We start from the raw sequence: 26,970 nt of genomic DNA on the forward strand, positions 1-26,970 counted from the left end.
TAGGGAAAACAAAATCACATACCAAGAAGTTGAGGGGTAAAGTACAATCAAAATTGGTATAACTTATGCTCCCACTGAAATTCACAGCCTCTTTAAAGCCCTAAATATTATTTTGAGGTCTTAGGTTCTTTTTCACAATGGAAATATAAAAAAGGAAAATTCAACAGGCATATGTAGCAGAATAATTTCCTAGCATTGGGACTGTTAGTGGAAGATATGTGACTCTTTTTACCACAGGGACCAGACACAAGTTACTTACCTGCCTCCACGTGTTCCCAGCATCTGAAGACACAAACATACTGATATCATTGTCAGACAGCTCAGATCCAATGTTACCTGGAAAGAGAATAGCACCCTTAGAGGAAGGAACATTTTATAAAAGAGTTGCATCAATCTCATTTATAAGCACATCAGAATCTCTCACACTATTTCAGAGTAAAAATACATAGCTGAATGGAGATAGTTAGCATTATGTTTTCAGTTGTAATGAAGCAATTTGTTTTTCCTCTTTCCAGTTTGCTAATCAAAAAACAAACAGAAAAAAATGTCTTTTCTTGAAAGATATTCTTCACATCAGGAATAAAACCAAGACAAGTCCTCTTACCAGAAGCCACTATGATGCTGGGAGCTGTGTCACGACTGGCAATGTTTCCAGAGGTGTATGGGTTGTCAGAGACCTTTAAGTGAAGATGCAGGGAACAGTATGGCTGTAGAAAGAAGAACAAAGGCACCACAGAAACAAGGGCATTTAAAGAGTCCACTAAAAGTCTTGATTTATAGCAATGTCCAGGTCCTGTATTAAGTTCTACCTTAATGACAATATCCATCTCAATGCCATATGTCTGATTTGATTTTGAGGGGCAATGTTGAACATTTGATTCTGATGGGTATAAAAAATGCTTGTGAAAATGATCAAATTTAATTTAAACAAGTTCAAAAAAATTCAATCAATATAGTACTGGGATAGCATTACAGCTAGTATTATGCAATGTAGAAGCTATACTAATAAACAAGTGGTACTCGCAGTAACAATTCCAGTGAAATTTTAAGCAACTTTTACAGTCTCTCCCTGAGTCTTAATCATGTCCCTTGATTAAAAAAATCAGCAGTTTTCAAAGAAGCACAATAAATCTTAAAGGGATTTCCTTAAGAAGTGCTTTGCTCCTAAGTTGTCAAAAATAAAAGTTTCTGTTTGAAACCCCCACTCCTTTTCTTCCATCAGGATGATTACTTTCTAATCTTATCAGTGTGGGATTTTAGAATCACCACTGTAGCTCTGTTATTACTTTTATTCTGCTCTGTTGGAGTTACAACCAGGAAAAATTCATAGTGCGGCAGAGATACAATGATTAAATTTATATGGGATAGGGTAAATGATAAATGAAAAATGAGTGAGGAAGAGAGAGACAAAAAAGGCAGGGGAGGTAGACAGAGGCACCGAATTAGAGTAGCGGTCTTTGGCCACCACCAGCATAGAGATTCAGACATAGGCTCTCTTCTACCTGAAAATTTCCTATTCAACTTAAAAAAAATAACTCCCATACTATCATGTACTACCACAATTATAAAGGCCAGAATGTTAATTGAGATGTGATAAATGAGGCTTTGCCCTAGATCACCAACATCAGGGCAGAAGTTGTACATTCTGTGATGTAGGTACTTCCTCCTCAGAAGGTGATGCTTTCTCCCCACAGTGACTATTTTCTTAAGCCTTGGCTCATGTTGTATTTTCCTGGCCTAAGATGCTGCATGGCATGCCACTCAAGATTCTGATGCTGTAGTGCCCCTCTCTCAGGACCTTTCTCCCCAACACACACAAATGTTGGACACTCTGAGGGGCAGATGTCCCAGCTTCCATTTTGGATGAAACCGTGCTCAGACTTTCCTTTCTGTCACCATCATGGTACTCCTGAAAATGTGCCATCCTGCATTTCTATTTAACTAGTGTTGCTATTTTTTTATTTAATTTTCAGTTTTACTTTCTATGAAATTTAAAATAGAAACAGACATGAATATCTATGTATACAAAGACCAGAAAATTAGGATTGATTTGCAATCATGAATCTCTATTATATATACAGATTAGCTTTTTAAAAGTATATAACAAATTCAACATCTTAGATCCAAAGATATCTTTTCTGAACTTCAATTAACTTTTGTGTGTATGTGTGTGATTGTGACTTTTTTTGCTTATTTTCCTGGTGAGAGTCTAATTTTGGGGAGGCAGGAACCACCCAAGACAATTTTTCTACATGACTGACAATGATGAATACAGAAAGACGACTTAGAAATTTGATAGTTTCTGAATTAAAGCGAGATATTAAGAAAAAATAAAATAATTACATATGTATTTATGTATATGTGCAATACGTGTGTGTTTATATGTGTGTGATATATCTATCTATTGTGATATATCTATCTATAGATAGATAGGTATATAGGTAGGTAGATAAATAGGTAGATAGATAGATAGATAGATAGATAGATAGATAGATAGATAGATAGATAGATAGATAGATAGACAGACAGATAGATAGGTGGATAGGTAGATAGGTGGATAGGTAGATAGGTAGACAGATAAAAAAGTATGTTGCTGTTCAGTCATTTAGTCATGTCTGACTCTTCATAACCCTGTGGACCATACTATCCATGGAGTTTTCTTGGCAAAGATACTGGAGTGGTTTGCCATTTCCTTCTCCAGGCGATTAAGGCAAATAAAAGTTAAGTGACTTGCTCAGGGTCACATAGCTAGTAAGTGTGTGAAGCAACATTTGAACGCGGGCCTTCCTGACTTCAGATCAAGCACTCTGTCCACTGAGCCATCTAGTTGCCTCTATGTGTGTGTATGTTTATATGTACACATAAACATGCATATATGTAATTTATAAATGGAGAAATAATCCCTTTAACTTTCAGCTCTGGGCAATTTTGAGTCTAAGTGCTAATCATAGAATGAAGCCTCTGAAGTCCTCCTATGAAGTTAATAGTATGAGGCATAACATTTAGGATGATATTACATGAGGGTCGGGACACATGTGCAATGTCAAACTGAGAATGCAACCACACCCTGGAGTGACTAGCATCCCCCATAGAAGAAGTACCTGTTCTGGGATTTTCTGACCACTCCTCCTCTGTGAAACCAGCATGCAGCCCAAACACATAAGATCCCCACAGTTCTATGGACATCTGATCCAGGGCATTGTGCAAAGTAAGAATGCCATTAAAAAAGGAAGCTGACTTTTCTCATTCCTGACTGCTGTGTGGTATGGTTGCCATGGCTTTTGGCTGCCTGGATCTGCTATTATAAGAGGCACTGATGCCAGCTCTAGTAGAAACATTACAAATGCTCTTTGCAGTGCTCTTTCCTCTATACTCTCATTTGTGGTCCTGGATTGCCCCCAGCTGGTACAAGGAGAATGTTCTGTGACTTTTCTTTTCTTCCCCTCTGCATCAAAGTACAGAGTCTATATAAATACTTGGGAAATCATCTTCGAGCCCCTGAATGATGAAGGCAAACCAAAACTCAATGATTTGTTAGCCCTCCTTTTCCAGTGAGTATGGATTTCAATGCAGTAAATATTCCCGTGACAACTGCCTTCAACAACATAGATCATAATTCAATAATTAAAAATCTAAATTGCTTAATACTCACACTAGTTAAATGACTTGCCTATGGTTACACAGTAAATAGATATCAGAGGTAGATTCTTCTTGAATCCAACTTCAGTACTCTACTATATCATACATTATGGAAGCCTTATCCATGGTAGCAGCCATTATTTTGTGTGTCAAGAAATACTCTGAGAAGACAGGAGTTCAATTCCCATCAATCTGGTTATTAGAGAATATATGAACATTCTTCTCTCTCCTCCCCATAAAGAAAAACCAGAAATAGGAAACCGAAAATATTAATCATAACAGTTCCAGAAACTGACTTAGTAGAGAAGCAACATTAGCAATCTTTTTGGATGCTATAAAGACAGAGTAGTCCCAACCAGACTGACCTTCTTCTCTCACCCCCACCCCTACCATAATCAATGATATCTTTCTAAGAGGTATTTCTACATTACCAAGCAGCTAATAAATCAAATATTGAACATCTGCTGTGTGTCTGATCCTTTGCTAGTTAGAGAGCTAAAACTTGTTGCATCTGGAAGGTGCCTTAAAAATTCTCTAATCTTACTATTCAGACCAGGAAATTGAGACCCAAACAGATTTGTCTATGATTATATAGGTTGTTAGTGTTGAGACAGAATGGAACTCAGATCTCTAAACTTCCTACTCAAACTTCTTTCTTTAAGCTGTCTTTTTTGTCTTCATGCAGGGATCCAAAAAGATTGAAGATGGGGACTATGAAGAAACTCTTGGGTGAGGTCACAATCTTTGTGTATTTCCACACTAGTACCAGTTTGTTCCTTACAGTCAGGATGACCTAGGGTCAGTATTCTATTTATTAACAAAGGGTTTGAAGTATGGAATGGATTTAGAGTTACCACATTTGCAAACCATATGATCACAGGGCAGCAGGTATTGTGAGAAACAGAATGTTCCCCTAACTGGGCCAAATAAGGCCCTAGATACAAGATCTAAGAGTCAGAAGCAAAGTAGGGAGGGAGGCACATAGCTAATGGGGCATAAATGGGTCATACTTACCTCTCTAACACTAATTTGTACCTCATGGGGGGAAGGGAAGGGAATGAGATACCCAACAGAGGTTTGCCCTAGGGCATCCAATTTCCTAGTGCCAGCCCTTTCAGGGAAGTACTGACTATATTTACTGAAAAATGGGCCTTCCTTTTATTAAGTGCTATATTTTCCCTAGGGACCAAGAATATGTAATGAGTTCAGCTGGTCTCACATGCTGCTCCTCAAGAGTCCAATCCCAAGACTTGGGAAGGTAGTGAGCCCTGCCCTGGTAATACCCCTGTCTAATTGCACAAAGCAGTCTGTGGAGGAAAGAATCCCTGCTGAGCCCTGCAGGTAATCAGTCTAAAAGGCCTTAAAATATGGTCCCAAATTATCCTGGATGTCTTATTTCTATAGAAAGCATTTTACAAGGAACTTTCCATTTGGGGCTGTAATTCTGAACTTGTTCCACATTTGAGGCAACCCTGCTGGAAAATCTCTTTTCTAATCACTCAGCTGGGCTGGCGGTGACACTGTCACTCTCCAAGTACTCACAATCTCAAATCACTCTTTATCTCCTCACTGCCAGCCACCAGCTCCTGGACCCAAAGTAGGTTGTTAACACTCTGAATCTCCTAGAGCTCAAAGATTTTCGATCCTATTTTCTGTCTTTGGCAGATTTTTGCAAAGTGATTTTAGTCTCTGGCCCAGTTCACTGCCCCCTCCTTCTCTGGCTCTTCCAAAGCCTATGGTGAAACAAATTTAAAGCAGGCAAGAAGCTGGGTTAATGGGAAGAGGGAGGAGGAAGGCTCCTGGGAGCTGTTTATCTTAGTCAGTTTAATTAATCTTTTCTCCAGTCTTAATGACCCTAACAATTATTTTTGAACTTCGAGGTCAGCTTAAGATCAAGAGCTCTGATTCAGCACACCCTGGTTAGACACTGAGTTTTGTATTTTGGTATTTCTCTTCAGCAAAACTCCTTCCTTCAAATAATAATCAGTCAGCAAGTAAGTATGATCCCATGCATTATGTCAATCGCACTATATAATAATATGAAGTACAATCATGATTTCCAAGACTTCATCTCTGGTCTTATGTCTTACTCCAGAATGGCTATTCAGAGCCCTACCCCATTGTGGTCAATTATATCTCTTCAGCAGTTGTTTTCCGTAATACTTCCTGGGAATGAAGGACCATACTGATGATCAAGAGTATTGTGCCAGTGAAACATTTGCTGGCCTTTAATCACAGAATGACTATCAGGAGAAGTGGTTAGTTAGAGATGCCAACAATTCTTCCCTTAGAACAACACACTCACAACAATTCATGGGTAGAGTTCATCAACACCACCACCACCACCACCATCCCCACCATCATCCCAATAATTCTGATGAAGGCTGAGTGGGAGATCTTCCCATGAGATGCAGTGACATTGAAAATATTCACAACAGGAATTAAAGTCAGGTCATTGTTTTTAGCATCTCATGATGAGCAAAGTGACTCAATGACAGTGACATTGTTTTTCAAAAAGAATCCTTTCTCTTGAAACAAGGGTGGTTGAATAGGGATATAATCAGTCTAGATTATATCCTCAACCTTTCTTTGTGTCACAAACCTCGCTACTTTGAATCTTATGGACTACTTCTAAAAATGATACTTTTAAATGTATAAAATAAAATGCAAAGAATTATAAAGGAGACGATACCGATATCTAGTTATCAAAATAGTTTAAAATATTTAATATGTTATATATGTGTACATATGTATTACATATAAGTACATATGCAAATATATACAAACACACCCACATGCAAGGTCATATTAAGAACTTCTGCTCTAGGTAATCATACTGATAGGATGAATGTGACTTTATTCCTCAAATCTCAGAATACTAAGACTCAGAGCTGCTCTTTGGACATTGAAGCATCTCTCTTTTCTGAAATTCTGTATTGATTTTAGTCTGTCCCACACAATTTAGTCCTTAATGGTGCATTGGCTTATGTTATTCTCTGGTTGGCTCATATATCTATCTCATTTCTTCAACTGAATTAGAAGCTCAGAGCTTCTAACCATATCTTAAAGTTGTTATTGCAGCGTGTATGTTTGTTCTTGCTCTCTGTCTCTGTCTCTCTGACTCTGTCTCTCCTCCCTCTCCCTGGCACAGAATATAGTAGTTGATCACTCAATTCTTATTGACTGATTTTTAAAATGACCTAAATGGAGTTCAACTTTATACATTCAGGACCTATGATTTCCTCCACCTCTACTTACTTAGACCCATTGACAAACTTAAAGAGTTTTAAGAGATCTGTCTGAGTCTCAGAGAGGCCGAATGAGTCATCTGTAGTCACAGAGCTAAGTAAGTTTCAGAGGAACAAACTGAACTCAGGACTTCCTGAATGTAAATTCAGCCCTCTTTGCACATACATGGGGAGTAACCCATGTTACTCCCTCAATTTGTACCATGGAGGATAAAAAACAAATAATGGTGCTTCTTACCCCCAGAAGAAGTACAAACTAGACAGAGATACAAGTTCAAGAATGTTTAGGCAAAGTCAATGAATGATCAAATAATAAAAGGGCACACTAGCAGAAAGGTATGGATGTGGGCAGGATGTCTCTGTCATGGCAGACAACTACTAAATTCTCCTATAAATCTCCTTTCAGTGTCTCAGTCAAAGAGAGAATCCTGAATCAGACAACTCAAACATTTTCATACAATTTTGGTCACTTACATCCATTTGAAAGGTTCTGTAAAAACTCAATTCATAATGATTAAGTGCTTATGATGTCCCAGGCACTATGTTAAGAACTTGGGATACAAATACCTACTGTGTCCTTGTTCCCCTCTACCCTCCTTTTCTGAGGAAGTTAGCTCTTCCTCAAAAGGTGAGGTAGGCTGGCCTATTTCCTCTCTGATTCCCAGCATATTCACACTGTTACCTGGGGAGAAGTTTGTTTAAATGTGGTGACTTACCAGCAGGCAATGTACAGGGTCCCCTCTCAGATCGGTGTCAGGAGCCTGCAGCAACCGCCAGTCTCTGCCTTTGTTATATGTGATGAAAGTCTTCACTTGGTTGTCAATCTTCTTGTTAGCCAAGAACATTCCCTTTATCCCTGCTACCTGGGAGAAATTGACATGGCTGAAAAATACATCAATTTGAAAGGAGATTTTTTTCCCCAAAAAATGAAATAACAGGCTCTCAGATCTAGCCAGAAAGCAGAACTAGGTGAACCTTGAGGAGTTCACAAAATTTGAGGGGGACTAGGCAGTGGATTCCATTGGGCAAGAAGCATGACATTCATACCAACTTGTGCATCAGGTTGGATTTGCCCAGCAAGCCCTGTAGTGTCTTCCTAGTTTTCTTTGAGTGTACACTTCAAGAGCAGGTAACCTTGATTTATATATCGTCCATAGTTTTAAAAGTTAGATCATTCATACATATGGCTAAGAGTAATGAGATAAAACTCACCATTCCATCAATATTATTATTCCTATTTCAGTACAATTCCAAAATGATAGCATAAATTAGTTATCATCATTTGAACACAGTCAATTAAAAAAACAGAGTGGTTTGCTCTTCATCATAAGCACCTGTCTTTCTTGTTCTCCCCATCCCTCCAAATCTATCTCTTACCCTCATGCCCTTGGAATTAATCAACGTCTGGTTTCCAAAGAATGAACAAACACTTATTAAACATTTACTATGTGCCAGGCACTGTTCTCCAACTGGCAACAGAAATACCAAAGCAGTACAGTCTCTGCACTCATTGTGCTTACATTCTAATAGGAAAGGCAACACATATGAAGGAGTGATAGTCAGGGAATGGATATTTTGTTCCGGGCAATAATTAATGGAACAAAAAGACTCAACTGATGTTGCATTTCCAGAGGAATCACATCCCCTCCCACAGGCTGCATCCATTCAGTGCTGAGGCAAATGAAGAAATATGGATCCATGGATGTAATAAACAGAATCTTGAAGTTCTTTTCCAAAACCTTCAGAACCAGGGTACAACAACTGAGGTACAAAAGGAGACATCTCAGAATTGTTATAGGTTCAGAATTTGACTATAAAGGACTCATTGAGGAGAAAGACAGATATTTTGAACCTTCCCTTCTCCTACTAGGTCACTGGGTATTTGTTAGAGTAACTACACTGGTGCACTAAGTCTTAATGAACCATTCTAATAGTTCTTGCTTCCAGGGATCCTAGGTCTACTTTCTCTGGTAACCAAACCTCTTTTGCTTCCATGTAAGTTTTTTTTTTCATCTTGTTTCTTATATGGGTCCTATTTTGTGTGTCCTTTGGGAGAATGAACTTCCCTGGTAGATTGGTTTATCTGTGTGTCACAGTATAGATCTGAGAAGTGGGAGTGGGGAGAGATAATGGACTACCGTGGAAGTGAATTCTGAAAAGTTGATCTTCCAGAAACAGAACTGTAATGAAGGTAGGATCACCTAGATGTTTTCTCAAGGTGCCAAAATTAGTTAATATATGTAAAACTCTTTTTCAAACTTAAAGCTGTATATAAATGCTAGTTACTACTATTGTTGTCTACCTCCTCCTGGGGCTTTGGAGACAGTAAGCTATGCACTGGGAGTACACAACTCACTAACCTAGGGTGACCCTTAGGGCATAATAGATGTCCTTAAACAAAGGTTTTTCATAAATATTTATTAAGGGGTGGCCAGGTGGTGCAGTGAGTAAGAGCGCCAGCCCCAGCGTCGGGAGACCTGGGATAGGTTCTGGCCTCAGATACTTGGCACCCACACAAAAATAATAACTGGCCATGTAACCTTGAGCAAGTTACTTAACCCCGATTGCTTTAAAAATAAATAGATAGATAGATAGATAGATAGATAGATAGATAGATAGATAGATAGATAGATAGATAAATAAATATTTATTAAAAGAAGGAATGAATAAACTCAATTAATATATACTGTATACATATAGTTCCTCTATTTAAAAGTTGTAATTCCACATTTTCATTCAAAAGTATTTCATGAATCATAATGTTTTATTAATTTAGATTATGTTTCCTTATTCTATTGCTGTTCATTCTTCAGTCATGTCCAACTCAATGTCCAACTCATTCCCAACCAGGGATAGGGAACTGTGGCCTTCTCGGTCCTTGAGTGTAGCCTTCTTACTGAGTCTGTTTTATAGAACAAATCCATTTATTAAGGGTATTTGTTCTGTTAAGTTTGGATTCAGTGAAAGGGCTCCACTTGAGGACCTAGAGGGCCACATATGACTTTAAGGCTACAGGTTCCCCACCCCTGCCTTAGACCATAACGTCCACAGAGTTTTCCTGACAAAGATATTGGAGTGGCTTGCATTTCCTTATGTGGTTCATTTTACAGATGAGAAAATTGAGGAAAACAGAGTTAAGTGACTTGTCCAGTGTCACACAGCTAGTAAATATCTGAAGCTGGACTTGAACTCTGGTCCTCCTGACTGCTGGGCTGGCATGTTGTGCCACCTACATACCTAATGCATCCTTACACGGAATACAAATTAATGATTTCATAGATTTAAAAGGAAAGGCAGTCAAGGGCTTTTTATTTACTTCAACCTCTACTTAAAAATCAATTTCATTTCTACCAATACCTGACAAGTGGTCATTAGGCTTTTATAACTTCCATCTACTGCTTCTATGCTGTGAGGCCAAACAAAAAAAAATTTAATTTATTTTCCACATGACATTCTTTCGTATACTTGAGGATAATTGTCATCCTACACACACACACACACACACCATCCCTAAAGTTTTCTCTTCTCCAGCTTAAACATCATTACTTCTTGCAAATGATCCTTCTGTGGCATGAATTTCACCATCCTGGCTGCCCTCTTCAGTATGTTCTCCAGCTTATCAAAGTCCTACTTAACTGGCACACAAAAATGAATAGAAAGTTGTCTGACCAAGGCAGTGGATAGTGACCATTATCCTCTTATTTGTGGATGCTTAGCCTATACAAATTCTATTTTAGAGTACCTAGGCAGAAACAAATGTGCTTTTGAGGCACAACTAAAACTTTTGAGGTAAAGTCAGACACGATCCTGAGCTCTCCCCTAAACTCCTCCAAATATTATTCAAAGAAATAATGACTCTAAACAAATCCTAGACTGGTAAAACCAACAAAAAGATAGAGTAAAATGATTTTCCAAGCCAAAACAACTCAGAAGACTGGAAAGAAGGGTCTGTGGCACCAGGGTGAGAAAGGAGCATAATCCAGTACAGGCCATGCCAGCACAGTCCTGGACTCAGGCAAACCAGGAGCAGGCCTTGGGAGCCACTGAATCAGCAACAGAAGCAGCTGTTGCTGCTTCCAGACCTCTCAGCCCAGATGCTAAGGGGGTTGAGCAGTGGGTCAGAAGTAGATTACAGGGGTCTCTTTGCTAGCATTGAGGCAGGACTCTGTTGCTTTTCCAATACTTGGATCCAGATCACAATCCTGGGTAGCAGTCCCATGGTAAGGGGAACAGTAGCATAGGGTGCTTGTGGTCACTCACAGACAAGAGCACAGGCCAGGAGAGTAGTAAACCCCTCTCAGATCATATCACCTCAGAAGAACTGAAAACTTACATGTCCCTAGAAGCATATCTGAAAACAGCTGCACAAAAATCTATAAGCTTGGGATAGTGCACCCACCACACTGGAAGCAAATCCTCACTTTAACGAAGACTTAAAAGTCAAGTAATAGACTAGGAAAATGAGCAAACAACAGGAAAAAAAACAACTCTGACTATAGAAAGTGACTATGGTGACAAGAAAGATAAAAATACACATTCAGAAGAAGACAACAAAGTAAAAGCTTCTACATCCAAAGCCTTCAAGAAAAATATGAACTGGACTTGGGTCATGAAAGAACTCAAAAAGAATTTTGAAAATCAAAGTAAGAGATGTAGAAGGAAAATGGGTAAGAGAAACGAGAGGGGTGCAAGAAAATCATGAAAAAAAATGAGTCACCAGCTTGGTAAAGGAGACATGAAAATACTGAAGAAAATAATACTTAAAAACAGGATAAGCCAAATGGTAAAAAGAGGAGTAAAAAGCCTATAAAGAGAAGAATGCCTTAAAAAGCAGAAATTGACAAATGAAAAAAAGAGGCACAAAAATTCACTAAAGAAAAAACAAACTCCATAAAAAGTGGAATTGGTCAAATGAAAAAGAAGGTTCAAAAGCTCACTGAAGAAAAGAATGCCTTAAAAATTAGAATGGAAAAAAATAGAAACTACTGACTTTATGAGAAATCAAGAAATAATAAAACAAAACCAAAGAATGAAAAAAAAGAAGACAATCTGAAATATCTCACTGGAAAAACAACTGATTTGGAAAATAGATCCAGGAGAGATATTTTAAAAATTATTGGACTGCCTGAAATCCACGATAAAAAAAAAAGAACCTAGACATCATCTTTTAAGAAATCATGAAGGAAAACTGCCCTAATATTCTAGAACAAGAGAGTAAAATAGAAATGGAAATAATCCATTGATCACCTCCTAAAAGAGATTCTGAAATGAAAACTACCAGGAATATGATAGCCAAATTCCAGAGCTCCCAGAACAAGTGCCATTGTTAGTATAACACAAGATTTAGCAGCTTCTACATTAAATGATTGGAGGACTTAGAATATGATATTCCAGAGGACAAAAGAGCTAGGATTACAAGCAAGAATCACCTCCCTAGTAAAACTGAATATAATCCTTCAGGGGAGAAAATTGATATTCAATGAGAAGAGGACTTTCAAGCATTCTTTATGAAAAGACTAGAGATGAATAGAAAATTTGACTTCAAATGCAAGATTAAAGAGAAGCACAAAAAGATAAACAGCAAAGGGAAATCATAAGGGACTAAATAATGTTAAACTGTTTATATTCCTACATGGTAAGATGTTACTTGTAACTTATTAGAATCTTCTCATTATTAGGGCAGTTAAAAGGAGTGTTTATAGACAAAGAAAACAGGTGTGAGCTGAATATGAAGGGATGATATCTAAAAATCAAATTAAGTGGTAAGAGAGGAATACAATGGGATAAAGGTAAAGGGAGAGGTAAAATGGGGTAAATTATCTCAAATAAAAGAGGCAAGAAAAAGCTTTTATAGTGGAGGAGAAGAGGGGGGAGGTGAAAGAGAGCAAGTGAACTTTACTGTCATCAGAACTGGCTCAAAGAAGGAATAACATACACTCAAATAGGTATAAAAATCTATCTCAGAGGGCACCTAGGTGGGACAGTGAATAGAGCTCTGCCCCTGGAGTCAAATCTGGCCTCAGACACTCAACACAAAAACTAGCTGTGTCACCTTGGGCAAGTCACTTAACCCCAATTACCCTACCTTCTCCCCTCCAAAAAGAAAAAAAAATCTATTGGTCTGTAGGAAAATAGGAGGGGAAATGGATAAGAAAAGTTGGGGAGGTAATAGAAGTTAGGGCAAATTGGGGGAGTGGGTGGTCAGAAGCAAAACACTTTTGAGTAATGATAGGGTGAAAGGAGAGAGAATAGAATAGAGGGAATATGATGGAGGGAAATACAGATAACAATAGTAACTGTGAAAAAAAGTCAAAGCAAGTTTCTCTGATAAAGGCTTCATTTCTCAAACATATAGAGAACTGAGCCAAATTTATAAAAATAAGAGTCATTCCCCAATTGATAAATGATCAAATATATGAATCGTATTCAGATGAAGCAATAAAAATTATTTATAGCTATATAAAAAATGCTCTAACTCACAACTGATCAGAGAAATGCAAATTAAAACAAATCTGAAGTACTATGTCATACCAATTAGATTGGTTAATAGGACAGAAAAGGAAAATGACCAATGTTGGAGAGGATGTGGGAAAAATGAGACATTACTTCCCTCTTAGTGAGTTATGAACTGATTCAATCATTGTGTGGTACAATTTGGAACTATGCCCAAAGGGCCATAAAACTATGCATATCCTTTGACCTAGCAATTTTTTTGTATCTCAGAAGAAATTAAAAAAGCAAGTAAAGGACCCATATGTACAAAAATATTTATAGCAGCTCTTTTCTGGGGACAGAGGATTGGAAATTGAAGGGATATCCATCAATTGGGGAATGGTTGAACAAATAGTGGAATGTGGTTATGAAGAAATACTAATGTGATATAAGAACTGATGAAAAAATGGTAAGCAGGATACTCTCAGAAAAATATGTAAAGACTTACATGAGCTGATGCAAAGTGAAATGTACTGTGTACAAAGTAACAGCACTGTTGTAAGATTATCATCTGTGAATGACTTAGCTATTCTCTATTTTTCCCCCTTTTTGGAGGCTAATTGGGGTTAAGTAACTTGCCCAAAGTTACATGGCTAGTTTTTTTGTGTGGGTGTTAAGTGTCTGAGGCTGGAACCGAACTCGGGTCCTCCTGACTCAGGGGCCAGAGCTTTACTCACTGCACCACCTAGCCACCCCAGCTATTCTCAGAAATACAATGATCCAAGACAACACTGAAGGACTTAAGATGAAAAATGCTATTCATTCCCAGAGAAAGAAGTGATAGTGTTTGAATACCGATGAAAGCATACTTTTTTTTAAACTTTATTTTTCCTGGGGTTTGGGGGGGGAGAGTTGGCCTATGTCTTATTTTACAACAATTATGGATATGTTCTGCATGACTAACCATGTATAACCTATATCAAAGTGCTTGTCATCTCAATGAGGGGTTGGGAGGGAGGAAGGGAGAGAATTGGGAACTCAAAGTTTTCAAAACAAATGTTAAAACTGTTTTTGCATATAACTGGGGGAAACAAAATGCTATTTATTTTCAAAGAAAAAAATTCTTTTCCAGGAATAGGGTTAAACTAAAAGGCCTTGGGAGAACTTCTTAAACTGTCTCCCATTTAGAATGTGAGCTCCTTGAGGGCAGGAATTGCCTTAATTTTTCTATTTTTATCCCCAGTGCTTAGCACAGTGCTTTGAATATATTAAGTGCTTAGATCATTAATTCATTCATTCCTTATCCTTTTTAAATTCTGGGACTCTCTCCAGGAGAAAATATTGTTTTTTGTCTCTTTTTTTTTCATTCTACTCACTGACATTTTATCTTGTCCTGTCTTTTGGAGTCTCCTGCATTATTTCTTCTCATGTTATTTAATTCTTATTGCTGTTTAATTTTTTATATATTTATACTTCTTCCCCACTAGACTGTAATCTCCTTGAGACAAGAGGTCACATGTTAATAATTCAATACCCAAATAGTGCCAGGCAAATTTTGAGTTATCATTATTTACTGAATTGAATAGTGTTGTTGTTCAGTTGTTTTCAGTCATGTCTGACTATTTCTAACTCCATTTGGGGTTTTCTTGGCAAAAATACTGTAGTGGTTTGCCATTTCCTTCTCTAGTTCATTATACACATGATGAAACTGAGGCAAACAGAGTGAAGCAACTTACTCAGGGTCACCCAGCTAGCAAGAGTCTGATTTGAACTCAGGAAGATGAGTCTTCCTGACTCCAAGCTTCAGGCTCTAAGCTCTATCCATTGTACCACCTAGCAGCCCTGAATTGTGTATTCATGTTTAATTAGGAAACACTCCTTTTCCAACAGCAATAACAATGTGTTTTTTGGAGTAAAACATAAAAGTGGGATGAGGAGCATGATGTTTATTTTATCATGCTACCCTGTTCCAAGATAAGAAAACTCAACCTCACAGAAGATAGGGTCAACTTCTCATGGAAAAAAAGCTTTCCAGTCTTATCTAACCTCACCTTCTCTGATTCTACTGAGTTGTTGGACTTGCATAACCAAAGATTTTTTGCCTATACCTGCCTCTGCTAAATGAAAGAAACTACTCTTCCTCTCAATTAATTTTACTGGAAAATAAATTAAAATAATCCCAAACTCAGTATTTGAAGTGACCCAGTAAATGTCAGGGAGAGGGTATGCCATGATTAATATCAAATAAAGTAACACTTCAATTGGTGTGATTTATTTGGGGATTTGGAGATGGACTATTTTTCATTGAGAAATCAGAGGAATGTCTAGGGGCAAGCTTAGTATGAGAGACTATAAATAGCCAAACTTAAGACCATGGATCCCCAGTGCTGCTCTAGCTTTCAGAGAATCCCTGACTTTATAGTTTCCCCTAAATCCACTCTGCTACTGTCCTAAAATGACACTGGCAGCCCAATAAGATGTCAGCCTTAAATAATGAGGACAAACTTAGATATCTGATGATAAATATGTTTTTCATCTTTTCTTTGTTGAATCTTGAACTATGTATGACTCACAGTCTTTCTTTCAAGCAATCAACATTTAAACAATTTCTACCTTTTTGGTTCCCTTTTAGTTCACTCCAATAAATTCAATAAATGTTAATATAGCATTTATTATTACAAGGCACTGTGCTGGGGACACAAAGAACAAGACAAAAATAAAACATTTCCTTCACTTTAGGAGTTTGCAATCTTTGAAGTCTAATCATCTGTATATAAAAACTACTTACACAGATAATGAATAATTATAACTTGAGGAAGAAGAGAGTACTAACAGATGGGGAGAGGAGAAAAGACTTCCTAGAAAGTAGCTCTTCTTTTTTGTTTGCACATCTTCGGAATATCTCTTAATCTTCTAATTTTTAATAGGTATGTTGGCACATACATGCTGTGTTTCCTACCACAGACTGTAAGAGCCTAGAGGACAGCTACTATGGTGTATTCTCTAACTGTTAGCAGAGAGATGCCATGGGGGAAATCATTCAATTGAATTAAATTAATTGGAGTTATAATATTATGTCTGCATGCTTTCATTTTGCAAAATACAAAGTTTGCATTTTGTTTGACAACACACACCACATGCCTCATGCACATATATGTGTATGCACCATCACTAACTACATATGTCAATTCTTCCTATATTATGCAAGTCCCTTGCATAAGATTTGTATATCTTGTGTATGCCAAGCAGGTGGCTTCAGAATGATCACAACCATTTTCATCCTTGCTGGGCCAACTGTCACTGTCTATTAAGCCATAGTGTTCTTTATCATCATTAATTAATCTTCTTTTCCCAAAGGAAAGTGGATATTCTCCAGTCCTGTCAAATCACCACTTGTCATCCACACCAATGCAAACATACCAGGAGACATGCGTCACGGGCACACACATCACAGTCCTATCTGCAATGACTCCACTGGACAGGCTTCTCTGTTATCCACTCCTTTCAGTGGTAGCAGAAACTTATCACTTGGTATTTCTGCTCTGGGGACAGAAGCCAAGGGGCATCTATTCCCAGAGATCTCTTAGTCCAATGTATAAAATCACATAGCACAGCTATCCGCTGCCTGCCTATTCAATGTATCCCTCACAATTTAGAATGTTAGAGTGCTATTGACCAAATGAAAGCACACAGAGACTTATAGTTCCTAACTACATATGCATTTGCATTTATATGCAAATTAGTTTAGCAATTAATAAATGCTTATTGAATGAATGATTCCTAAGATTATTTCCTTTATCCTGTGTGATACATTCTCAGATACTTTCTTTCTCTTTAATGTAAACTCTAAGGCTGTGCTAATTCATCACTAACTAGGCAGAATCAATTCAATTTAAGAAACCATTTTTAATCATTTAGCATTAAGCATTTATTAAGAATCAACTATGTACTTCAAACTGTACTCGGTGCTGCAGATTCAAGAAATGTCTAATATGTGTAGCTAAATAAATTAAATAAATATGGTCCCTATTTTAATGAAGTGCTGTCAGATCTAGGTGCTGTTTGTTTTTTGGTTTTTTAATAACCTTGGATTGTTCACATTTTAAAACCATCTCTACTCATGGTAGCATGAAGAGGGGCCTATGAACCAAGAAATGATAAAAAACAACTTTACCAAAGATAGCATGTCCTAGTGTTATCTCACTCTAATATTGCCTTTGAAGGAGGTGCCTAGATGTTGTCTTCTAATGAGCTCTATTTGGAATCCCACTGACATATTCAGGAGATGAGGTCTACTAGTGACTGGAACTCATAACAAATTCCAGCGTATCCTGAAAGTGTTAATTGGAAGGATCTGAGGGTGTTGGTTGAGAAGAAAAAAATACAGTTTTAATGGGTAACATGCTACTCTCTTAACAAATCACAAAGAACCAACATCAAGTATAATAAGTTCCATTGCCAACTACAGTAAAGATTGCATTGGATTTGTATTTTCACTGGTATAGGAAATTCCCAATGAAGAATTTCCCTCTATCATTGTAGAGTAAAATCTGCTAGCTAAATTACTTATTCAGGGTCATACAACAATTATGTGTCAAAATTAGGACATGAGTCCAGGTCTTTGAGAATCTGAGTCTTTCCTTCTATTTATTCTACCATACTAAGACTGTCTGTCTTTATACACACAAACACACACACCACAGAAATTCCCTTCTATAGAAATGGCTCAGTAAAATCTAACCAAACCAATATTCCTGGAGACTCCTACAAACCCAGATTGCCTCTTATTTATTTCTCCCAGGTTTGACTGATATCCTTTACACTTTTACCCCTTAAACCACAGCACTGAAGTTTCATTCTCCCTGCCCCTTATTAATTCATCTATGAATTGCCTTACTTTCCATTTATCAGTAAGCACTCATCATTCATTGCAATTCAGCTGGGAGATTCTCTCTGGATGGTTTTCAGCTCCCTTCTAGCCAGAACAATCATATTTAAGGGAAAATTTGTGCCAGCTTCAGTGCCAGCCAATATTCTTTCCATCTAGGTAATCAGCAGATAAGGCACCACTAGTCTGATCACATCAATTTCAATCCAGGTTGCTGTGAACTGTCAGTGAAATAAAACAAAGCCTTCTTTCTCCACCCTAGTCCCACATCCCAGGATACTGGATACCTTTACATAATATAGTCAAACTACTGCTCAGACTACTGATAATAGGAGGCAGAAGTTTCTCTATAGGCAGCCAATGGCCAGACAGACCCATGACACTTCTGACAGGAACAGGAAAAGTCTGAATTGTGTCTAAGGGTCACCTTGATCCCTGTCCCTCCTCATTCTGTACGCAGGACAAAACATTTGAATTTTACAGTGAGCATCTTGAATAGCTTCCTAACAACAGGAAAATACAAAGTCAATCTTGTCTAAACCTGTCAATCTTCATGTCATCTTGGGGCCAATTAAAATGGGCTCTGGGTCACTCAAAAAAAGCAAAAACCCAGAAAAAATATTTCCATGCTGAGCTGAAGAATTAGGGTAAAGGGGAAAAGAGGTAGAAAGGGAGGAGGAAAAGTAGCCTGGAAATCAATGAGGAAAAGACTGGGGCACACAGGCTGTATAGCTAATACTCAGCAGAAAAAGGGGGGCTGAGTACATGAAAATATGGCCCCAAGATTTCTGCATCACAGAAAATCTGGGGGCAAGATATTGCCATCTCAAATCCTTGACTAATGGTAGAAAAATAGAAGGTAATTATAATCAATATAAAGAACAGTGCATATATATGTATATGTATGTATATACACACACATACATATATGTATACATACATGCATGTACACATTTGTATTTAAAATAGAAATTCATAATGAGGGGATCTCCACTTTAGTTAAACTATAAATGGATTGTTAGGTATTATTAAAAATTAGAATATGTTACTAAGACAAGATATTGAATACATAAATGTGAAGCTATATCCTTTATATTCTACAATTCTTGATATACTCTTTTAGATACTAGATTAACTGGAAAATGAGAAGGAAAAAAATGACAAGTCTAGAATTATTTGTATAGTGTTAACATTCTTAAAACAATGTATAAAAGTTCATGGTGGACATTTTATTTTCTCTATGTATTATGAGATTCTAATATAATTTTCATCAAAATCATACATGTTGGCTATTTTATTATATATTTTACTGAAATGGTTAATAGTATCTTAGCTGCTTTCCCAATGAACATTTAACACAATTGCAATGAATCCCCAGAGGGATAACCTCTACCCTTAGAGTCAATGGAAGAAGGCATTCAGGTCATGAGCCCCCAGTACTGTGGTCTCTGTCAACAGCCAGCCAGTAGATTCAACTGACTCTTAGCAAAGGCATTCACTGAGATGACATGATAAAACGACAGCTCTAAAGCATAAACCTGGGCATATTTTCCCACAGATACATGTAACAAACATGAGAAGAGTGGATACTAATTCAGCGTATAGTGTTAATGAGATGCATGTACATGAAATATAATTGACAACTGACAACTCTTGGAACTAAAGGACCTAGAACTTCATTCTCTCTTCATAGAGCTCACACAATGTCCCTTGGTCACTGCTAGGTGTTTTGCTTAGTTAAGCTATCAGAATCTACTCTTCTCCAAAACTCTCTTCTCTGTTTCCAGGAAGTCTCATTCTTCAAAGCTGCTTCCTCCCTTGGGTGACTCTGGGTATTTTTTTTCCAGTGGCTACATGGAGTGTGACTCTGTTCCCTCATTTGTACAGTGAACTAATGAATATGTGAACTCTTTAAAAGGGTGTCTCTCTTTGGGCAAGTTGTGTCTAGATGCCTAGTCAGTGGGGGAAGGAAGAGGGAGAGAAATCCCTTGTTCCTTTACCCCTCTCCCAACAAGAGTTCCTTCATAAAGTGCTCCTAAAAATGTATTTCTTTAGGTTCTCCAAGGCTGCTAAAATGAAATCCTCATGAACTTCTAATAACGGTGAGGGAGATGGACAAATATGTAGGGCATCATAAGGATTTGTAACAACAGGTAAAACTGCAACAATAAGTAAAATACATGGCTTTATGGGACCTGATCCTTTATGTTAGTCCTTTTACTCATGTTTCCCAATATGACCCTGGGCCATTCCAAGGCAAACTGAAACACAAATCTTAGGGTTTTTACTTTGCTGATCACATAGGTTGCTCTCTGACCAATGAGTCACTTTTATGAGATGAATTAGATTTAGGGCTGCGAAGTAGGAGCTAGATGGAAGATGGAGTTTCAACAAATTATGAGTGAAGTTTTAAATTCTTCATTACAGAATACTGCAATCCCTTCCTCACAAAAGGCAGGCCTTCTAACAACTGCTGAAACCTTATGCAATAATGAATAACTTTCCTTCCAAACGGCTGTGCCTGAGATTAATAGAAACAGTACTTAAAGGTAAGATCTTTGATGGACTTTCTGTGATGCTGACATCTCACACGTCTTTTGATTTTAAATCTTGGTGATTTTGGGATACCAAAAGCAATTGAATCTACAATGGATTTTAAAAGACTCTGATGTCCTCTCATTTAGAAGTTCTCTGTTTTACAGAGTAAGAAATTGGAGGCAAAGTTATTTACTCTGTCATCTAAATTCTTGTCTACTGGAGAAAGCTAAAATTACCCAGGGAAATTATTCAATCTGGAAGTTCTTTTTCTTTAACTTTAGTCTCTTTTATGGCAATTTAAGGGAATTTCTCTTTACATTATTGTCTGGGGGAATGGAGAACATCTGTCAACTTTATCAGCTTACATACATCCTTGCAAATATTTAGAATGATAGAAACAGAGTTTAGAAGGAAAATTTGGGGCCACATAATCCAACCTCCCACTCAGTTCAGGAATAGATAAATCAAAAAGCATCTATCAGATACTTACTATATGCCAGAGACTGCACAAGACAATGATAAAACAAAGACGAAAATCAGTCCCTGACCTCAAGGAGCTTATATTTGATTAGAGGAGATAATATATATGTGTGTGTGTGTATCTATATGCATATATTTAGATTTCTATGTATATGACATATATACAAAATAAATGCAAGACATTTCAGGGAAGGGGAAAGGGTACTGGCAGTGGAGGGTGGGGCATCTGAAAAGGTCTCATGTGGAGGGTGACAAGTAGGTGACGCAGTAGATAGCATCAAGTCTGGAATCAGGAAGACTCATCTCCCTGATGTCAAATCTGGCCTCAGAATAGCTGGGTGACCCTCAGCAAATCTCTTGACCCTGTTAACTCCAGTTTCCTCATCTGTACAATAATCTGGAGAAGGAAATGCTACCAGTATCTTTGCCAAAAAGAGACAAAACAAAACAGAACAGATGGGGTAACAAAGAGTTGGACACAACTGAAAAATGACTGAAAAAACAACATAGCTGGTCCTTGAGTTGAGTTTTAAAAGGAAACAAGAGATTCTAAGATGCAGAAGTGAGGAGGGAGTACTTTGAGGCCTAGGAGAAAGCCTGTACAAAAGCATGTAGATGCAAGGTATATCATTAGAGAGGAAAAAACAAGACCTGTTTGGCCAGATCATAAGGTGTGGGGAAAGGAGTAATATATATTATAGGGCTGGAAAAGTAGTAATGAACTAAGTTATAAATGACTTGAAAGGCTAAACAGGGGAATTGATATTTTATCCTAAAGGAAATTGGGCACTACAGGAGTTTATTGAACAGGGGCATGATATGATTAAATTTTTAACTTTAGAAAAATCACTTTGGTAGCTATATAGAAGACGAATCAGAAAGGAGAAAGACTATAGATAAGTCAATTAGGAGACTATTGAATTAGTCCAGATGGGAAGTGATAAAGGCCTGAATGAGGGTGGTAGTCATAAGAATACAGACATGGATGTGAAAGATATGGAAGAGGTAGTGATTACATTAGAAACAATTTGGATATGTGAAGTGAGGGAGAACAAGTCAGGGAACATGAAAACCTCAGTGACTAGAAGTATGATGGTGCCTTTGACACTAAATAAGGAAGTTCATAGGAGGGGTAGATTAGGGGAAGAGAATTGGGTTCTATTTTTGATGTGCTGAATTTGGTATGCATAGGAGACATTCAGCTTGAAATGCCCAGTAGGCAATTGGGAATGCATGAGTGGAGGTCAGGAGAGGGATTAGACAGGATGAATATATAGGTTTTAGAATAATGTGGATCAAAAGAACCTACCATATAAATACTATTATATCCTCAATAGACATGACTTCTGCTTTAATTTTTTATAGTTATGGGGTCCTATGATAGGTTATAGTCAAGACTATCAACATTGCAATGAAGGAAGTGAGCACTAGAGAACAAAGAGGATTCCAAGCAAAAAGTGCCTGTGCTATGGGTAAAAAAAAATAGTAGCACAAGACATATAGGAATTAGTGGATGCTGATGGACAGTAGCCTTGCAACATATTCATCTAGAGCTTAGTTTTCTTTATTTCATATATAATAGACATAATTTATATAACAGGTAACCTTTTCAGAGCTTACTGGGACAATTAGAAAGTGAGCACTGATAACATGGTCTTTGGTGTATTTCCCCCGATTCCATAAAAAGCCCCCATCAAGACAACTTTCCATTTTGTCAGACGATAGATTTTCCCCTCTATGGAGGCTACATAGGCCACCACCTGAGTGTTGTCTTCATGGTAAAAAGGAGAGAAAAGGCAAGTTCTTGGCATTCAAATAATCAGTTTAACTGAACCAAAACCAAAAGCAGAACCATAACCATTAACATGCACTCTGGTCCTATGTTTAACAGCTGTATTTTCACAAGCTAAGTAAACCTTCTTTCATACACCGTGACTATGCTGGGTCAGTCATTGTACCATTCTGATACCTGGTTTATGGCAGTAGCAGCAGCTCACCTCACTGCCTGATAAAGCTGGGCATTCCTCTGCTTGACAGTTGTGATTTTTAGAAAGTTCTTTCTGAATATGAATTCTAGTCTGCCTCCCTTCAACTTCCACCCATTAATCCTAGCCCTCTTTTGCTAAAGAGAACCACTGTACTCCTTCTTCCAAATAATAGATTTTCAGTAACTAAAACATAAAAATACAACTAGACTGTAGATTTCATTTTTATAGGGAACTCCTGGGTGTGGAAAATCCTTTTATTAACTGACTGTCATTTTCTCTAAAATTTCTCATCTTAACGAACTGCATAGGGCACCAGTAGATTAAGTGACTTGCCCACAGGTGAATGGTCAGTAGGCATGGACCCATATCTTCCTGGTTTCAATGTTATCAGTCCTTCCTCCATACTACATTGCTTCTCTGAAAACATGGCCTGTAAAAGTTTTCTTTTCTAAGATAAATATCCCTAATTTTTTTCAAATCTTTTTATATGTGGTTTTGAGAATATCTTTTAGAAATGCCTCACTTTTTTTTCTTTCCATACTAATTATTCCTAATTCTCCTAGGCTTTCCTTTGAGGGTCCCTCATTGGGAATCTCAACTATATTGAATTTTTTTAAATTGTCTCCTCCGAAAATTCTCTGCATATTTCTAATATTATTAGTAAGCAAATAGATGCATATGTATAAATATTCTTGACAGTTAGTGGCTCAGTGGATAGAGCAGTGGGTTTGGAGTCAGGAAGACCTGAGTTCAAATCTTCTTTCAGACATTTTCTTTGTGTTGTGTGATGTTGGGAAAGAAATTTAACTTCAGTTTTCCTTAATCCACTGGAGAAGGAAATGGTAAACCACAAATAGCAAACTTTGCAAAAAAATAAAACAAACAGCATTAGTGTGATATGGTCATGAAGAGATGGACACACCTCATTTACTAAACAACAACAATATAAATATTCTGATACTGTTTTAATGTAAAAGGGCTAAGAAAGTAACTGGTATAGGGGGAAAATGAAAAATTTATATTTCCAATAGGCATATAAGGCCTTGACTTAAGAGATCAGCCTACCCTACGTGACATACCTCATAGAGGTCAATCATGACATTACCCTCTGGCCCTCGGCTACTCTGGACATTCTCCAGAGCCAGAGTGAAGTAGACGCCACGTGTGTCTGAGATGTAGAGGTTGTAGGTGTCATTTTGGTTCCATTCCTGGACTGCGGCAAACACTTGATTCTCATCTGTGCTGATGACGTGCATATCCTGGAAAGAGGACAAAGAAGAGACATAGTCTGCAGTCTTATAAGAAATCCTTTAATAGGCACTGTGATTGCAAATAGTCTCTCTTTTGCATATATGCAAGATATTAATTAATTGAAGGAGTGTTAATCAAACATTTCTTTTGATGTGTTTGTGGGGATGGGCATTAAAGTAATGGGGGAAGGGGGAAAGGAGCTTGTGTATAATCTGGATATCTTATTAAACAACTTGAAAAATGCTTTCTCCAATCAGTAGGACTTGGGAGAATCAATCACCATGATTTATTTGCCAAGCACAAATACAGAGCCTGCTCAAAAGGCTTACATAGAGTAAACTTGAGAGGAAAAAGGCTGAGAAGGGGAGGAAATGAAAAGATAAAATGAGAGGGAGTTGAGCTATCCTAAGCCCAGCCAGATCACAACTTTTCCCCTGAGGTGGGTCGTCATGGCATCTCATGAAGATGGTCAATGCTATATGAGAGAAAAAGATAGGCCAGTTTAGCTGGTTGCTTTTAATAGCCATGGTTTACCCATATCTTTGTTCTCCAAGGTACAGCCAGAAAACTTAAATGAAATTAATCTATTCAGCACTTTACCTATCTACTTGCATATATTATGTATACACTTATAATTTGTATAATAGGAAACTTTTTCAAATCTTGCTAGGCCAATTAGACTGTGAGCAGCTTGCACCTTGAGTGCGAGGGACCATCTACTGCTTTCTCTTTTATCTCTACTATGTAGCACAGTGCCTAGCACAAAGTAGGGAAAGAAATGCTTTCTCTTTCTGAACTGTCTTATCACTCTTATAGTATATATTCATTCAACAAAGAGTATTTTCTAGGTATGATGAAGTTCTATTATGGAATTTTCATGGTGTTTCTTGTATTATTTTTTCTTGTATTATCCTCTACACTTCCCTCTCTCTTTCCCCTAGAATGTAAGCTCCTGGAGGTTAGGTTTTCTCCTGACTCCTCTAGTAGATAGTGTTCTCCATTTCTTTACATTGTCTGGTATTTATCTATCTGTTTACCTGTTGTACAGCCCTGGGAGAATGGAAGCTTCCTGAGGGTAGAGCCCCCTCCCGCCTGCCCCCTGCTTTATCTATGTTTTCCTATTATCAGGGATAATATTTGTTTGGAGATCCCCAAGCACACATTAAAGTTATTTTCCCCTCTACCTTCTTTCTTCATCATCTAATCTCTTGGCTACCCATCAGTTTAGCCTCAATCTTTCATGGGTCCATTTAATGGCATGGTAAGATTAAAACAAAACAAAACAAAGCAACCTAAGCATAAAAGTTGTAGTTTATTCTTTTCCAAACATTCTAGTTCCTGGTATTGATAGGTACTTCTAAATATATGCATAAATGGTTCTTCTAACTCAAGCCTGGGATATTTCCATTTTGAAAGTGTAATGAGGTTATAATGAAATAGCTCATCTCCTTAAATAATACACACTCACTTAATCAAAATAATACATTTGCTGGCTGTTCTGACTTCTATTTCTCTGAGAATAACTTAAATTAATCACAATATCCTCTTTCCAGACCTCAGAAGAGGCACTGCCATAATGTTACCAGAGCAGGAGATGAGGAAAGGAGAGAGATGAGTGCCAGTGTTTCAAAGGCAATTCTTTTGGTCCAAATTGTCCATTTGCCACCCATTGGGAATCACAGGACTTTAGTGATCAGAGTGATAGCTGAACTTGGGCAACTGCAAAGTACCCATTCTAAAATCACTGAGTAATGGGGAAGAGGTTTCTTTAAATTTCAAAAATCTATTTCAAACCACGCTTCTTATGCTACTCAGGGCAGGTGGGACATTTCCTATGACACCAATGAATACACGTCTGGCTTTGTTTTTTTTTGTTTGTGCATTTCTTATGAAAGAATCCCCAAGTGTTCACAGGTCTAGGTTAGCATATAGGAAATAGTGCTGGAATGGCAGTTAGAACATGTCTGACATTTTGCAATGCTTTTAACATCCCTCAAAGCTTCTACACATTCTTACCCGATTCTATAATCTCAGGAACTGGTTAAAATATAAATGCTATTGTAGTCTCATAGCTTAAAAACTGAAAGGGACCTCAAACATAATCTAGAGTAATGCCTCTCATTTTAAAGATTAAGTAACTGAGATCCTAAATGACAGAGATGGAATTGGAACCTAGGTCCTTTGAGTCTAAACCCATCCCTCTTTTCCAGTGTATCAAAACTGAGACATAAAGAGGTGATATGACATATTAGGTCACACAATTAGTTTTTTTTTTTTTTTTAAAGCAATCGGGATTAAGTAACTTGCTCAAGGTTACATGGCCAGGTGTTTCTGGGTGGGTGCTGAGTATCTGAGCCCAGATTTGATCCCCAGGTCATCCCGACACTGGAGCCGGTGATCTTACTCGCTGTGCTACCTGGCCGCCCCTCACACAATTAGTTAATAAAGAATTAGGTCTCTTGGTTTCTGTTTGGGTTCTCTTCCTATTAGGCATTCTTCTCTTCAT

General features: G+C 37.6%; 1 protein-coding gene across 3 annotated transcripts in view; it reads right to left on the reverse strand.

Moving 5' to 3' along the window:
* SORCS1 (sortilin related VPS10 domain containing receptor 1) overlaps nt 1-26,970 on the reverse strand; it is a 711,184-nt gene that overhangs the window by 138,967 nt on the left and 545,247 nt on the right. For all 3 annotated transcript variants that reach the window (XM_069098910.1, XM_069098911.1, XM_069098909.1), the window contains exons 9-12: nt 24,293-24,472; nt 7,604-7,750; nt 605-707; nt 260-336 (exon numbers count right to left, since the gene is read on the reverse strand). In XM_069098910.1, the coding sequence (XP_068955011.1) occupies nt 260-336; nt 605-707; nt 7,604-7,750; nt 24,293-24,472 (507 nt within the window). The remainder of the gene's footprint in view (nt 1-259; nt 337-604; nt 708-7,603; nt 7,751-24,292; nt 24,473-26,970) is intronic.

This window comes from Petaurus breviceps, unplaced genomic scaffold, assembly GCF_028583685.1.
Source record: "Petaurus breviceps papuanus isolate PSGF00001 unplaced genomic scaffold, PetGlider_PUasm1.0 37, whole genome shotgun sequence".
NCBI lineage: Eukaryota > Metazoa > Chordata > Mammalia > Diprotodontia > Petauridae > Petaurus > Petaurus breviceps.